The 14,948-nt window shown below is 42.4% G+C and overlaps 1 protein-coding gene across 1 annotated transcript; it reads right to left on the bottom strand.

Annotated features, from left to right (window-relative positions):
* Window positions 1–12,153: 12,153 nt before the first annotated feature.
* Window positions 12,154–14,867, bottom strand: LOC105670841 (natterin-3). The gene is made up of 4 exons (XM_012364579.2): window positions 14,712–14,867; window positions 13,933–14,132; window positions 12,758–12,901; window positions 12,154–12,659 (listed from the first exon to the last, which is right to left on the bottom strand). Exons 1-4 carry the CDS (start codon window positions 14,716–14,718, stop codon window positions 12,573–12,575), a joined length of 438 nt encoding a protein of 145 aa, XP_012220002.1. The 5' UTR covers window positions 14,719–14,867; the 3' UTR covers window positions 12,154–12,572.
* Window positions 14,868–14,948: the final 81 nt, after the last annotated feature.

Here is a 14,948-nt window from a genome sequence, read left to right as displayed (position 1 = left end):
AAAAATTCTTTGATATTTAGTAAGTATATTTTGTCATTTATAAATATTATGTTTAAAAACTCTGTCAGGAAATATTTTACATAAAATTTATTGGACAGTGCAATTTTCCAATTAAAACCTTTTATTCCCGATGATCATCGCTGTAAGATATCGATTTTGTCTGAGAATTATATCCCGACAATCATGAATTTTCGCTTACTTCGGGTTCCAAGTAGCGGCGATGTCGCCGCATTTTACTAAGTACAAAATTATCGACGTCGCGATGTTGGCGCCGCAAATTCCTTCTCAAGGGTCTCATCGCCGTGCTATGAGGATTCTATATTTTTCATAGTCGTGTCGACTTTCTCGCGTAAATTTCACACACGCAAGTCTAAGGTACGCTTAATGAGAAATTGATATCAAAGGAACTGTAAATTTTGCTATGATACAGATATTCCATAAAATACAGGAAAAAATACTCCTTTTCCACTCATATTTTAAATTCCTAGTAAACAAAATTCCACCTTTTCAGCTCATTATAATAATCTGAAAAACATCTCTGAAAATATCAAAAGACAAAATTGTTTCGCCATTCACCGTTGCAAAATGTAATGCGATTCATTCATTAGCGGGACCGAAATTAATCCTACCGTAATAAGTATTTCACTCAAATTTAATTGCGACGGGATAATTTTACGTCGAAGTAGACTCGCTGACGATTTTGTTTCTCCGCCGCGGATCGCCGGCAGACGGAGTTCTCGCGCGCGAGAATTTCCGCGGATAATAAGCGGACTCGTCATTTCCAACTTTTTGGCGTTTAGAAGCAGCACGATTTTCCGGGGAGAGTTGCGTCGGTGACGGTAGTAACAGCAACGGTGGTAGCGACGGCGGCGGCGGCGGCGGCGGCGGCGGCGGCGACTACTTCCCCGGGCCGAGCGAATTGGTCTCCATGGAAACCATCCCGAAGCCAATCCGGGGTGCATTCGTACGTACATTTACCCTTGTCGTGGCGCGTCTGCACCCCCTCCCGCGCTACCCTCCTCCATCTCTATAAACTCGCACCCTCTCTCGCTCTCATCCCCCGCGCAGCTCTACGCTCTCTCCGACATCTGCTCTCCTTCTCGCACTTTCTGTCTGTCTGCCCCGGTCTCCGTCCGCCGAATCAAGTTGCTTTTGCGTTCGCAATTCCTCACCGCGCTTTCCATCTCTCTTTCCTCGCCTTTTCGCGCATTTTATTTATTCCTTATCCACTTTTGTTGTCTGGACCGCGCGCGGTCTTGCCGTATTTGCGCGCTTCCATTTATTCCGTCGCGCTCGGGTGGTCATGTCACCTGGTTCCCAGAATAAAGTTTCCGTCGCTATTTAAACATGTTTGTCGACTCGCGACAACAAGAAGTGTCTGCGAAGAAAAAAGCGATCGGTTTCGCCGACGCATAATAAACGCTAATGCTGCCAATGGATTCTTTTCACGCCAAAATATAGCCTTTCAATAATCAAATCATTCCGGCGTATACTTTTATAATATAGGTCGAGCGGAAAGAGCCGCATTTCAACCCCGAGACACACTTGGATAATTTAAACATTCTCCGCAGCAATGGAAAACTTTCAGCGACTGTTTCATTTTCTTCTTCCGCGACAACGCTGCTGCATTCTCAGAGAACACACGGGATATTAGAGACTTGGGTAAAATATTTAACTTTACTTAAATATATTTCTTGTTTAATGTCTTCTCTGTCTTTCTCTCTAGGTGTAACTTTCATCTTGAAACTGTTGCGTTAGAATCATTATCTCGCTACTAAAAGATTCCCTTTGTTCCCTATCATAATGACATATTGTTTCAGATTCTCTTTATTACTTATTTTTCTCGACACCCAATTTTTCCTTCTTAGTTCTTGAGCTTTTGAGTTCTTCAGCGTGACATGTATCGTTTTTCCTTACCGACTTTATTCAGCTCTCATTTATTTCCGTCTCTGTCGTTAGATCCATTAAGCGATGACATGTCGATCGTTATGTGACCCCCGCAGATGTTATTACGTGTCCCATTACCCCTGCTCCGAATAATCAGCAATCCGATTCGAGTCGTAAGGGCGTGCTTCGTTCGCCACACTATAATGTCTAAGACCGGTGAATTACATGACGCATTCGCATTGATACTTGTCAAAAGTAATATAAATTTGATTTAAAAGTATTGTACAATACATTATCAGAATATTTAAAAACAAACAGTTCAAATTTTTGATCCTGCCAAACAATAAAATACTGTTAGCAAGCACGAGCGAGTCTCGAAATCTTATGGAAGAAGGATTACTTTTAGCAGACAACGGTATCGATTCCGGAGTATGGAACTTTGCTCGCGGGAGGTGTCACGTAAATCGAATCTCACTTCGCAGCACGTGGCTCGCGACTCCTTTGTTCCCTCGTGAAAAACGAACGACGTAATGCTCGTGCGTAGAAATAGGAAAGTATCGGGAGGAAGTTTGACGTCGCTCATTCGATAATCCCGAAAGAACCTCTTCTTTGTCGAAATCTCTGATTTATCAAGTAGCAATTACGAAAATACTTTATTTGACTACGCGAATATATCGGACTGCAGAAGTCTAAAGGTCTTTTTTTCACGAATAGCAGTCGGAAAGTGTAACGCGCGAATGATAAATCAATTTTTTCTCCGTGATAAGAAATCGCGAAAGTAAAATACTTCTTCTCGTGCACAAATATTAACAGTCGGAATGAGATGAATAGCGATTGACTTAATGTTACCTTTAAAGCGCAAAACTCCACGGAGTTACCCCAGTTTCAAGCTGTTAATGTTACACAATTTATAGGCCGACTTAACTCCGTCTGAAAACGACTCTCAGGAGCGATCAAAAGAGAGAGCGAGAACTGCCGTTCATAATTCATATAATATAATGCTGATATGGAAACGAGCGTGATAAGAAAAAAAACTGATTTATAATTCATGCGTTACCCTCCGGTTACCATTCATGTAAGGGAAAAAGAACGCTTGCATCTCTACTTGCCCCTTTACTTTTAACAGGCATCGGTAAAATTAAAATTCATACCGTGCATTATCTGACCGCAATTAACATGCATTAATGCTAACCAGAGGCAGTTTTTCACCGCGCGGTCGGACGGGAATAACCCATGTAACCGCCTTTCCTTCCCCCCCCCTCCGGCTACGCGCGACACAATTAACGTCTGTGCATAATCTAAGTACATACATTATAGACGCGTATTCGAAACCCAGGGCGGCCACGCAACGCGGAGTATTCCATTATGCTTCGTAGAGACGCCGAGTTCATATGCGACGGCGATACCGCGCCGATCCCTATCGCGCGCGCACTGGCACACAGGCGAGGCTCGGATCGTGAGAACGAGCGCTTGGCTCGCGTTAAGCCCGGAGATTCACAACGATCGTATGGGATACGTTTCTCACATGCGCCTGGCCGTGAGTGTGCAAACACACTATGTTGCACTGCATGAGCCACCTACGTTTAAAGCCTCGCTCTTACCCTCGCACTCATTATACGCGATACTCGAAAAGAAACCTCGAGAGCGACCATCCCGGTATTATTCGAGCTTACCGATTCCTATTCAACGGTGTTTTCTGCATTCATTTTGAAGCTGCAATTACAGCCATATTCATATTTCGATGTCACTTGTAAATGACGCTGCCGTTTGGTGCATTCATAAATTGTGGACAAAAAGTACGTTCTGTGTAAAAATTTAATTATATAATATAATTTTAGCTCTCTCTCTCTCTCTCTAAAATAAACGCTCTGTAACGCAAAAACAAAATTGCCGATTTAGTATCACTTGATAGCGCGGGAAATTGTGCGAGGCCGATGCGCAGAAATCGACAAACTGCTATTGATAATATCGATTCTTGAAATAAATATTATTCGCAATCTGCCAATATCAATGTGCAGTTGCAAAAATTGGCACACGTTTAAATTTGCGCTAAAGTTTTCAGCATCAATTTTACGTTTCGGAGATCGCTTGAATGTCAAATACAAATCCCAGTTTCAATTGAATTTTCAAATCATATCCGCTTACGTATGAGCTGTTTGAAAATTCATCGACGAGCAGGCTCTGTTAGATCCGACACACGGAGCTACATCTTCGTAATTCTGAAACAATTTAAATTCAAATTGCCGCCACGGATCCGTGTACCGTCGTGGTCGCCGTTGTTTCATAATGCGGATTAAAATTGTGGGTGTGTCGCGTTTCGAAACATCCCGGTGCCGAGCACTTTTAAAATATTATATCGGTTTTTGCGCAACAACCCGATAAAAAGTTCACGAGCTTGAAAGCACGGACATTGTTATGTTGATAAAATTTTTTCTATGACATAAACGTTGCGCGCGCAAACGTTTTGCCTAACTCTTTCGGGAAAAGTTTTGAACAAAAAAAAAATTTTTTTCCGACAATGCATTATTCGCGTAAGATTTACGCGTAAACATCGGCAGAAAATAAATGCTCTGCTGATGACACAATTTCAGTTAAACGAGCGATATTAATATTGCATAATAACAGCTATTTGAAGTGAACAAATATAATTTATCATGTGGAAAATACTACGCGTGAAAAGAGTGCCTTCACGCGTCGATGTTACACAATCATTCTAATTCCGTGAAACTAATTAATTGCGCGAGGCGGAAATAACACGTGATTCTCGTCTTCTATTTTTACCGACTAAAAATATAGTTCGCCGGCGAACGTGACTTCGAGAATTGCGTCGCACCAATCTGAATACCGTTTCCTCGTAAATGTTGTCGTTGAATTCTGAGTGCAAACACGCCGGTTACGGTGCAGTTTAGCCCGCGATCTATCTCGGCTCAAAAGCGAGACACTTCGTAAAGTCGGTCGCTCGACTCGCACCCTACCAATTTCGGCGCGATTTACATTCGAATCGTGAAGCGACTCAACCTCAGCTACGAAGTGCGCGTTTATTAAGTGCAAGCACCGACTGAAAGGGACTTCTGTCCCCCGCGTAGACGCGACGATAACGAGACTTAGACATCTTCGGTCGCTCGAGCAGCCACCAGCGAGAGGGTTGGGTAGTTAATTAAGATCTGTCTTTCTCTTTTCTATCCCTGCCTTTCAGCCCGTCGCGTGTACACTCGCGCGCACAAATCCACGTAACCCTTCCTTCCTTTTCCTCAATCTTCTTTCGGAATATTCGTCGCGATCGTTCCACGATTGAGATCAAAGGTATGACGCCGAGACTTTCGCGAGTTTTAATGAGCGCTCGCACAAAGCGAGCGCGAGCTCGTCGCGAAAACGTCCGCTTCCGTAATTATTCAATTACGGCGACGCTTGTGAACATCACCGCGACGTCCATCAGAGAGATTATATTGAAGAATTAGCCGGAAATCTTTTTATGCAGAAAATGAACTATTCACAATTTACACTAATATTTCAAAAGCTATAAAGGTATAATATCGTGACAAAGATACAAGCATTGAAATTGTGTGGTAAAAGAATTTCAAAGCAATTTCTCCGCTTTTCGTAAATAAAGCTTCAATTAATATCGTGGTTTTTTTCTGTCTTCAGGATTAAATATTTTAATAATTAAATTCACAGTTCTGTATGTGATATTAATTATATAATAATTATGGCGAATTAAAATTCAGAATCAAGCGCAGATATTTTATAAAATATTAACAGAGAACATATACACGGTGAAATTTCGGTTTATTTTCTTGAAAAATATTCTCTATATTATTGCGTTCATCGGATTGAGCAAATTTCTTTTCTTTTCAGATGAATCAACCGGATGCAATATATCCTTTGACAAATTGTTCGCGTACGCGAATTCAGAGTAATCGAAGGGATCGAATTTTATCTCGGCGATACAGACAATCCCCTATCCCTGCGCGTCCCTCCTGCACGCGCAGGGGGGGCCCTTAAATCCCTCATACATTCATAAAGACTGCCTGCAAGCAAACAACTAAGACGGATCCCCGTTCTCTCGGCCACAAAAGGGCCCGTTTACACCGAAAGAGATGGGCGGAGCGACATATGCGGGCTTCCTTCTTTGTTCTCCCGCTCCCTTACGCCCTTATCGATTGGCTTCCACGTGACAGATACGCACGATGCCACCCACACAACCGATCGGAGCGTACGAGCGTGCACGTATGCGAGCGTGAAACGCACAGCAGGCACGAGAGCGAGGGTCTCTCGTGTGTACATCTGGCAGTTTCCAATGATAGCGTTCCAATTGTGAGTGTCGTCGCGATATTCGATCTCCGGATCTGATACAGGAATATGGAGTCAGCAAGATTTCATTTGCAGTTCCGCGCGCGATTGTGACAGTCCGCCAAAAACAATACGGATATTTCGACTCGTCATCCGTTTGCATCACACCGTGTATTGACGACCGTCGCTCTCGCGCGGTTTTCAAAGGTTTCAAAATAAAAATTCTGACTAATCGATTCCACTAGCATCTGATAACTCGCCGCGCTTCAACCGACTTCCGCTACACTTCAGTTTTAATTGTGTTTCTAAGTTACGGCTTAATTAAATCGCGACGAAAATTCAACCGCGTTCTACTGGCGAAGGAAATGCAGCTGGCAAAAACAGAATTATCGCATTAGACAAAATAAAAGATCGGCATATAATATTATTGACTGATAATTTCTTCATTTTATTCAAAATTTATGGAGTAATTTCTAAATTGTATCGTACAAAAAATGATAACATTTAATATCAATCCTACCTTGTTTAATTTCTCAATTCATCGCTTGATAACGCGCTGAAGGGAAAAAAAATCGACTACATTGCACCTTTCACGTATTTTCCAGCGAAGCACTAACAAAACAGGGAAGAGTGCGCGGACACGAGAGGTCTTAACTTTTAATTTTTTAAACGCGGAACCGCTTCCGGAGAGCCAGATGCGCGAAGCCCGTAAAAGCGCCTAGCAGTTACCTTCTGATGGCCGGTACAATTTGTGTGCGTGATCGCATCGTGTATAGAGAACACGAGTGGTCGAAAAACGAAATGCAGTAGACGACGAGCGATGCTTTCCAATGAATGTTGACTTTCACGTAAAACAGAATTCTGAATAATGTATAATTCGACTAAACACAAACGTATACCGCAATTTGTACAAAAATATCAAATATAATTATTTGAGATATATAAATTTAAAGATATATTAAATTCAACATGCATGAGATAAAATTTATACGTTCATATTCGTTTATAATTCTTTGAAACCAAATTTGCATATCGATTAATCATTATTCTTTTTTTTTCCGCTACACTAATACCGCTCGCTATTACATTTCCCACTCTCACATCTGCCCCGTTCAATGTCTCGTATTGAATAGCGTGCCAGGCTACAATGAAAAAAGCAAGCTTTTTTTATAAAGCCGGTCTGTTATTGCACGGCTGAGGACGAAGCTTTTTTTCGAAACCGCCCGGAGCCACGCCCGTGCGCTACAGACGCAGGATCATCACCTCGACTATTGTTACACCCCTTATGTCGCGTGTCGTCTCTCTGTCACGCTCGCACCCCCTTTATTCTCGCCCTTCGTCATGCTAATTTTCGCGCAGCTCTCTCTGCGAAATCGTACGCGCACGTGAAATGCAAGAATACGCTGAAAGCGATTTCGTAGACTTTGCCGCGCCCATTTATGTATATGCGTATAAGTTGCATAAATGCCTCATTTTATTCAACATATACGTGCTATACATATATCAACTCCCAGAGAAGCATTTCGCAAATGAAACTAAGCGGATTCTTTGAAATCTTATAACAAATTATCGGTTAAAAAATAAGTAGGTAAAAAAAAATGTTATCAATAAATCTCTTTCTCTTTGCTTACTTGACAAACATGATTAATTTCTCATAAAACTTTCGTCTTACTCTATTTGTTTGCATTATTTCTTAATGCTATTATTCGCTACTCTAATAAATGATCGGAAGTCAAACACAATCGCAATAATCTCGCGTATATCAGTCGTTCGGGTAGTAGGTATCTGTTTATAATTCCGAGTCGGCAGGCAGGCGGGACAAACCGTCGTCGCGAGCAATCGAAACCTTAGCACACTCTGTATTGTTATGAGACCATTACGTGGCCGGGGAGGGGAAAGGGGCCCGACGCGACGCGTGCACGCGTGCAGCCTCTAATGGCAGATGGTGCCGGGGGCCCGCGTGCGACGCAGCTGCATATGGAAAGGGCATGGGGATCGAGGGAGGAGAGAGGGACGCCGCGGAATCGCGAGGACCACCCAACCCCCCGGTAACCGACCGGTAGGGGCCCCCCTATCTCCGTTCTGCTTTCCGGAGCCGAACGGGAATGCTAACCTGTTGGTGTAGCTGGGCCCATGCCAACTCGACGATTATTACTCCGACGAGGAAAAAGGGAGATCGTCAAAAAACCGGAACGAGCTCTTGATACCGCGACGCGTATACGGGAGAAACGCGTATCTCGTTACCCGCGACGTGCTGTGCGCCTGTTGCGAACGACGGTGAAAAGCTCGCACACCGGGTGCGAGTAAATGGATGCGCGTTAAGCACGCGAAACGAGCTGTCGTCCTGCACGCTCATCCCCTCCCCCAGCTCCACCCACGTTCGTCCGACGCGGTTCGATGTAGTCTGTAAATGGGAAATGCGCGCTCTGTCGTTTAGTAAATTGATTAGTATCGGTAGTGCAGCGTAATCAGATTAGAGCAGAGAGCAACGAAGCGCTCGAAGCTAACCGTACATCAAGATTTTCGAAAATTGACTTCCACCCAACTGACGGAACGAAACGCATTTCAATTACGCGGATCTGATCGAGAATGATTTAATTTATTACAATTTATTGCATCATCCGCTGTGCTCGCGCGAAACGCCTTATTCAATCTTTCAAACGGATTAAATGCACATGATTATTATGGCGGGATTATGAAAAGAAGATAATTTCCTGGCGTTGAAATTCATCGCTTTACCTCTTGAAATAAAATAAATAATATTTCACAAACGAATTCACAGCCATTTGACATAGATGGGAATCACAGGCGTTCGGTTTTGCTCATATTCATGGATGTCGATGTATCAGAAAGCGGTAACTGTCGCTGACTCCTTTAACGTTCCACTCGATAAAACGGGACTTTATTATTGCGCGACGTGTCGAAACCAGTTGCGACTGCAGTCTCGTATGTATCGTTCGGCCATAGGCTCGTCCGCGGAATTAGTGGATCCTCGAAGCAGCAGCTGCAACGCTCTCGACGCAGCGGGGAGAGAGCAGCTGTCCTCTCTCTTTCTCTCTTTCCCGCCTCGCTCTCGAACCTGACGATCCCAATTCTGGTTCTGCTCGGCGTATCTGTCGCGCCATATGGGTGGCTACGTCGCCTCGTAGAAGACTCGCACAGCTTCCAGAAAGCGGATTTGCCTAAATAAAATAAGCGTCGCACTTGCAATAGTACTTTCGACGTGCGAAACGTCACACGAACAAATCAGATTGAACGCGTCCCCGCGATAACACTTTATTTCAATCTCTGCTATCAAAATACAAATTGTAACTTTCCAAGTAATTGTAGCAAATTTGTAACTACAATTTTTAGGCTTTATAATAATCAGTGAGGCGTGCTTTTTTCTATTCTAATCTAAAATAAATAAAAAAAAATATATATATATATATATAAATTTAATAGATAATAATAATTTATAATTGCAAATTTTATAACAGATTAATGAGTCGTGTTTTTTTATATTAATATATTATACGTTTCAGAAATTGGAGTCAACGTTTGCGGTCAAATTCTCGCCCGAGAAATATTCGCTACTAACTTTTCTAAGAAGTACACTCCTGATAATGTACTTTCCAAGGACGTGCGAGAACTTCTAGCAACGCCGAACAACAACAATATATATTATGAGTGGATATTTCTATAACTCGTTTCCCCTTGTTGCCTTTGGACGATGTGACGACCGATACGATTGACGTAAACCGCAATAAGCGCGGATTTATCGAGCCGGTATCGACGATGCGCGTCAGCAATGTTGTCCAGGCCGTAGACGCGAGTGGAAAAGGAAAAAAAAAAAGGAGAAAGACCACCGACAGCGTAAAGGAGTTTCGATGGGAACGATGAAAACTGCAGACGGACGTGAAAACGATCGGCGCCGAAGCCTTTTATTTTGCATGTAAAGTCCCTATCCGCTTATCTCCATATCGATATCTCGTAAACCGATGCGATAACGCAAAAAGTAAACTCGGAGAACTCTTTTTATCTTGGAAACGTTAGGCACAGTCGATTATTGATAAAATATTAAAACCGGATGTACATCCGGCGATCTACATACGAGGTTCAATTTTATTCACTAATCTTTTTTTCCTTAAAAAGTTAATTTTTAAAATTGCAAACTCGAGAAAAGATGACGTCCCAATTCTCGTTTCAGAATCATTCTCTATTAAATCTTTTGTAAAATACACTCTCGAAGTTCGAACATCACCAAATATGCCACATCGTTGCTCTATCGTTCATTGAAAATTTTCTCCGACCGATTTAATGAACACCGCCGCCGGCCTAATAGTGTCGCTCCCCTTTCGCGCGTCCTCCGCAATTGGAACAAACGCGCATATTACGCAAGGATGATCGCGCGCGTGTCGAACGTCCTCCTCGCGTCGGTAACGACGGTGCGAGAGGGGTGCCTCACCCTCGATCTAGGCGGCATTGTCCGCCGATTCTGGTTTCGCCGTGCCAGCTGTTGCCATTTTTTTTTTGTCTCTCCTCGCTCGTGCTCGCCCCCTCGAGCTCCTTTGTCGAGCGCCATCCTCATTCGTGCCAGTCGATCCGAGCCGAAATTAATCAAAAGGGGACGATCGGCCGCACGTGGGCAAGCCTCCCCTCCCCTGCGCTTTTCCTCAATCAAAATATTAAATAGCGTAGCCCTTCCCCCCCGCCCCTCCGCCCCCTTACACCGCCCGTCCCTCTCCTTTGACAATTCCGCTTCGAGGCATCAGACCTGGAACAATAAGTGGAGAAAGGGGGGAAAGAAAAACCGAGAGAGAAGGAAGTAGAAATGAAGGAGCGAACTGGCCACGTGCCCACCACCTATCGGGTGTACCAGCAGAAAACGACCACTGGTTGCATTGCGATCGTTTACCCTTCTAATTTCCCCTCCGCACGGTAGATATATTTATTTGCATCTGGGATCTATTTCGAGCGATCTTAGCCGTGGAGCCGTGAAAATTGAATGGCCACCAATGAGAAAACAGGGAGCCGCTGTGTCCTCACCCTCGTGATTAAGTTAATGTGTGATAATTGACTCGAGTAACTCCGTAGTTATACAGAGTGTACGAGAAGGTACACTCAGTGTCGATGAGTGAATTGGGATAAAATAAATTTTGTTCAAATAAAATATTAATAATAATTTGTCAGAAATAATAGCATAATTATATATGAAATAATAATCGTATTTTATGCTGCGTTATTTTAAACTTGGGCTGAAAATGGTCTTTGCGAGCAATTTATTATTTTTTATATTTAATAAAACTCTTCTCAATATTAATATTAAAATCGAATTACCTTTTCGTGCTTGCGACAAATGCAATTATTTTGTTTAAATCATATTATTCCCCTCTTTAAATTTTGCTTTGTGTTAAATCTATAATCGAAATCTTATCTGTAGATAAAATAAGTTAAAGTTTAATTAAAGTATTTATCATGTCTTTACATTAAAAATCGCGACAGTGCGAGATGAGCCTGTTATAAAATTCCAGCAAAAATGATGGTATTCTGACTCACGCTTTTACGTATCGCTGAATCATTCGATGCTCGCGTTCTCACCGGCACCGTAGAATAAAACCGAAAGACCCGAGAGAATGACATGACGAATCGTGATTCGGCCGTAACGCGCCCGTAGTTACGATTCAGGCTATGAGAAAAGGGCGCGTGCAAGCCATTGCTGATCGTCGCATGGTCTGGCACGGCTCGTTATGCTCTTTCCTTCCGCGCGCGCATTAAAGGCCGAAATATAAATTACTTTTCCCTGCATACTAATAGAACTTAAGTAAGGGTAGATAAGAACGCGATATTCTCAGCCGCCAACTTCGTAAAATTTTAATCTAACTTCTAGGCAAAATCTCATAAATTGATGCGACGATACGATTTGAAACACAGTTGCGATGCAATTTTGGTTCATATTTCGTTACAACGCATACAAATAAATAAAAAAAAATGAAATTATACTGGATGGAATATTTTAATTATACACATTTTTCATCTGTCAGTACGATGTGAAATGTACGAACCCAGAACATTGATTTTTGTGTAGAAAGAATTTTTTCGATTGAGAGATAATCTTATTATTCAATAATTTGGCACATTGAGAGAAAAGTATGTAATATTTGGAACTATAATTACATGGGACTCTATAATTATAGTAAGAATACCCATTTTTACAGGAATTGTTATTATAATGTGCTATCAATAATAATCTTATACGTATAATATTGCCAATCATACAACCGTATAGTTAAAATACCTATAAAAATATGGTTGGCGCCAAAACACTGTAGATTATGGTTACTGCAATTATTCTTTTCTCTCAGCGCATAGAAATGAAAGTTATCTATTTTTAAATGCAACCGTGGAAAGAGAAATCATTGCTGTACCAAAACTTCGTACTCCTTGCACGGTATTTCCTTGCCGTCGAACGGAATGTAGAGGACTCCGTGACTCCTTTGAACCTGCCAAACAGGAAATATATCCGTGACCGTTCGCACAAGTGCTGAATCAACGATGCCGTCGAGCATCGGATCAGACTTTGACTCCGATCTTAGCGTACCTTTCCTACGCAAGATATACCATTGTGAAAAGTACGTCCGACGTAGAGCATCTCCCCGTTCGAGGTTCTACCAGCCTCCACCGCGTGTTCGGGTACGTGACCGTGACCCGATCGGATCCAGTTGAAATGGGCGGGCATCAGTACCTAAGGTACCAAGAAAGCGTGTCTCGGATTATACTAGCGCCGATCTCGCTCGGTGGAGGACTAGAATCGCCCAACGAAGCGGTACACTTCGCGCTTCCCCTCTCGATCCCGCCCGCGAAGGCAAACAGATTAAGCCGCGGGCGATCGCGCGCGGCCATAAGTCGAACCGAAAGAAATTGATTCGAACGAGCGAGAGAGATCGGGTGCACGCCACGGCAAACAGAGGGTTCGTCTAATGCGGACTCGTAGGGACACGCTTCGATACCGCGTCGAAACCCGCCGATCAATACCGCATTTGATGTCCCGCTGTACCTTCGCTATCCCCGGCTTATCCGACATCTTCGGAAAATTGTCGGAAGTTATATCATCGCTATTTCGACGAAGCGAAGGAATACACTGATTGTTATGCTATCATAGCTATTGGCAAAATTATCCGTATCGATTCGCGCGTATGCAAGATATCTCGGGTTTGTCCTGGTTTCAGAAAATAGCGAATATAGAATGATACGAAAATACGGAGAAGCGGAAAATTCATTGGAATAATAATGTATGTTCAATCGTTTCTGGGTTATCGTCGTGTAAATATCTATGATTAACTCGCACCGCTGGTGCCACGTAATCTTATCTTTATCGTCGAAACAAAATGCGCCGAGAGAGTCGAGATGAAGTGTCCGTTGCGTAAGCTTTCGCGCAAAACTAATTCGCTTAACGGAAAGATTATTAACGGAAGAAACACGATAGCGTTATGAAACGATTACGTCTGCATCGTCTATGCGAAAGCAGAAGCGCAAAAGTGCAACGCGCGTTGCATAATTGCGAATTGATTAAATTGCAAAAGTATCAAAATAATTAGCGTTAATATTAATACGATTGTGTATCGCATATTGCATTCGATTGTTCATTTCGCATAATTGCAATAGAAACATGCCGATATGCCGCTCGGGATTCTGATTATGTCGACGTTCGGTGACAAATGAAACCGCTGATTAAATTTCTCAGTTCTCGCGACGGCGAATTAAACATATATATACCTCGAAGTTGTGCTTCGTGTGCTCGATGCCCCCGTAACATACGTAAGCAACGTTGTGCTCCGGCTTCACTTTCGCCGGCAGCATGTCACCGGCGTGCATGGCGCGCCCGACAACGAGATTCAGGCCGTCCAGATCCCTACCGATGGTGATAAGCATGTGAGAATCGGCGTAGGACGTCGGCCATCTGACCCATCTGTATCCTGTGAATATTCGTACGTGTGATCGCTATTTCCGCGAAACCGCGATGCGATTGCAACGTTGATAAAAACACTTCGATGAATTATCACGCCGCTTATCAAATCCATCGATTCTCGCAAGTCAGTTACATAATTGTTGACTCTATTGTTCACACTCGTCATTAAGAGATTTAGATATTTTCTTCACTATCATAAAAAAATTAAAACAATAAAATGTAACATATTTCTATAATTTATCATAATTGTCGACCTATTTTTCTTAATAAATAAATGAAAAAAAAAAGATACACCGTGGCAAAATTATTGTTGTAATTATAAAATCATGACAGATCTTGAAATATGTATATAATTCCTTATCATACAATCCTCAAATTTAAAAAAGAGTGAAAAAAATATTCAAGAAGAAATCAACATTTTACGATTATTGTTACATTTTTTGACAGATAATGTTTCGTAATTGACATATCTTTTTTCTTTAATCAAGATCAAAATAAAATAAACTTTATACGCACACGATGTAATCGCATTTTCATCCACTTATTTCTAAACCTAGATTTTACGATATTCAATATCACTGCTTACCAGGCATTATTATTTCTTAATCAAAACTGGTTGGTGCGCACAATCACGCTATAATGAATAATTAAGCGGCACGAATGACAGCTTGCGTGGCAACGCGTTTAAGCGAGAGTTATCAACTGAACGTGTCGATGCTTTGGGCGTAAACGAGCCCGGGCTGCGATCCCACCATTTGAGACCTTATCAATCTTATCAGCACGGAAACTCAATTTCTGTCGCGCATGTGGCACGCGAAAGACC

This window comes from Linepithema humile, chromosome 2 (genome assembly GCF_040581485.1).
Source record: "Linepithema humile isolate Giens D197 chromosome 2, Lhum_UNIL_v1.0, whole genome shotgun sequence".
Lineage (NCBI taxonomy): Eukaryota > Metazoa > Arthropoda > Insecta > Hymenoptera > Formicidae > Linepithema > Linepithema humile.
Note: the sequence above shows the minus strand (reverse complement) of the source record. Positions and strands in the feature narration are given on the sequence as shown.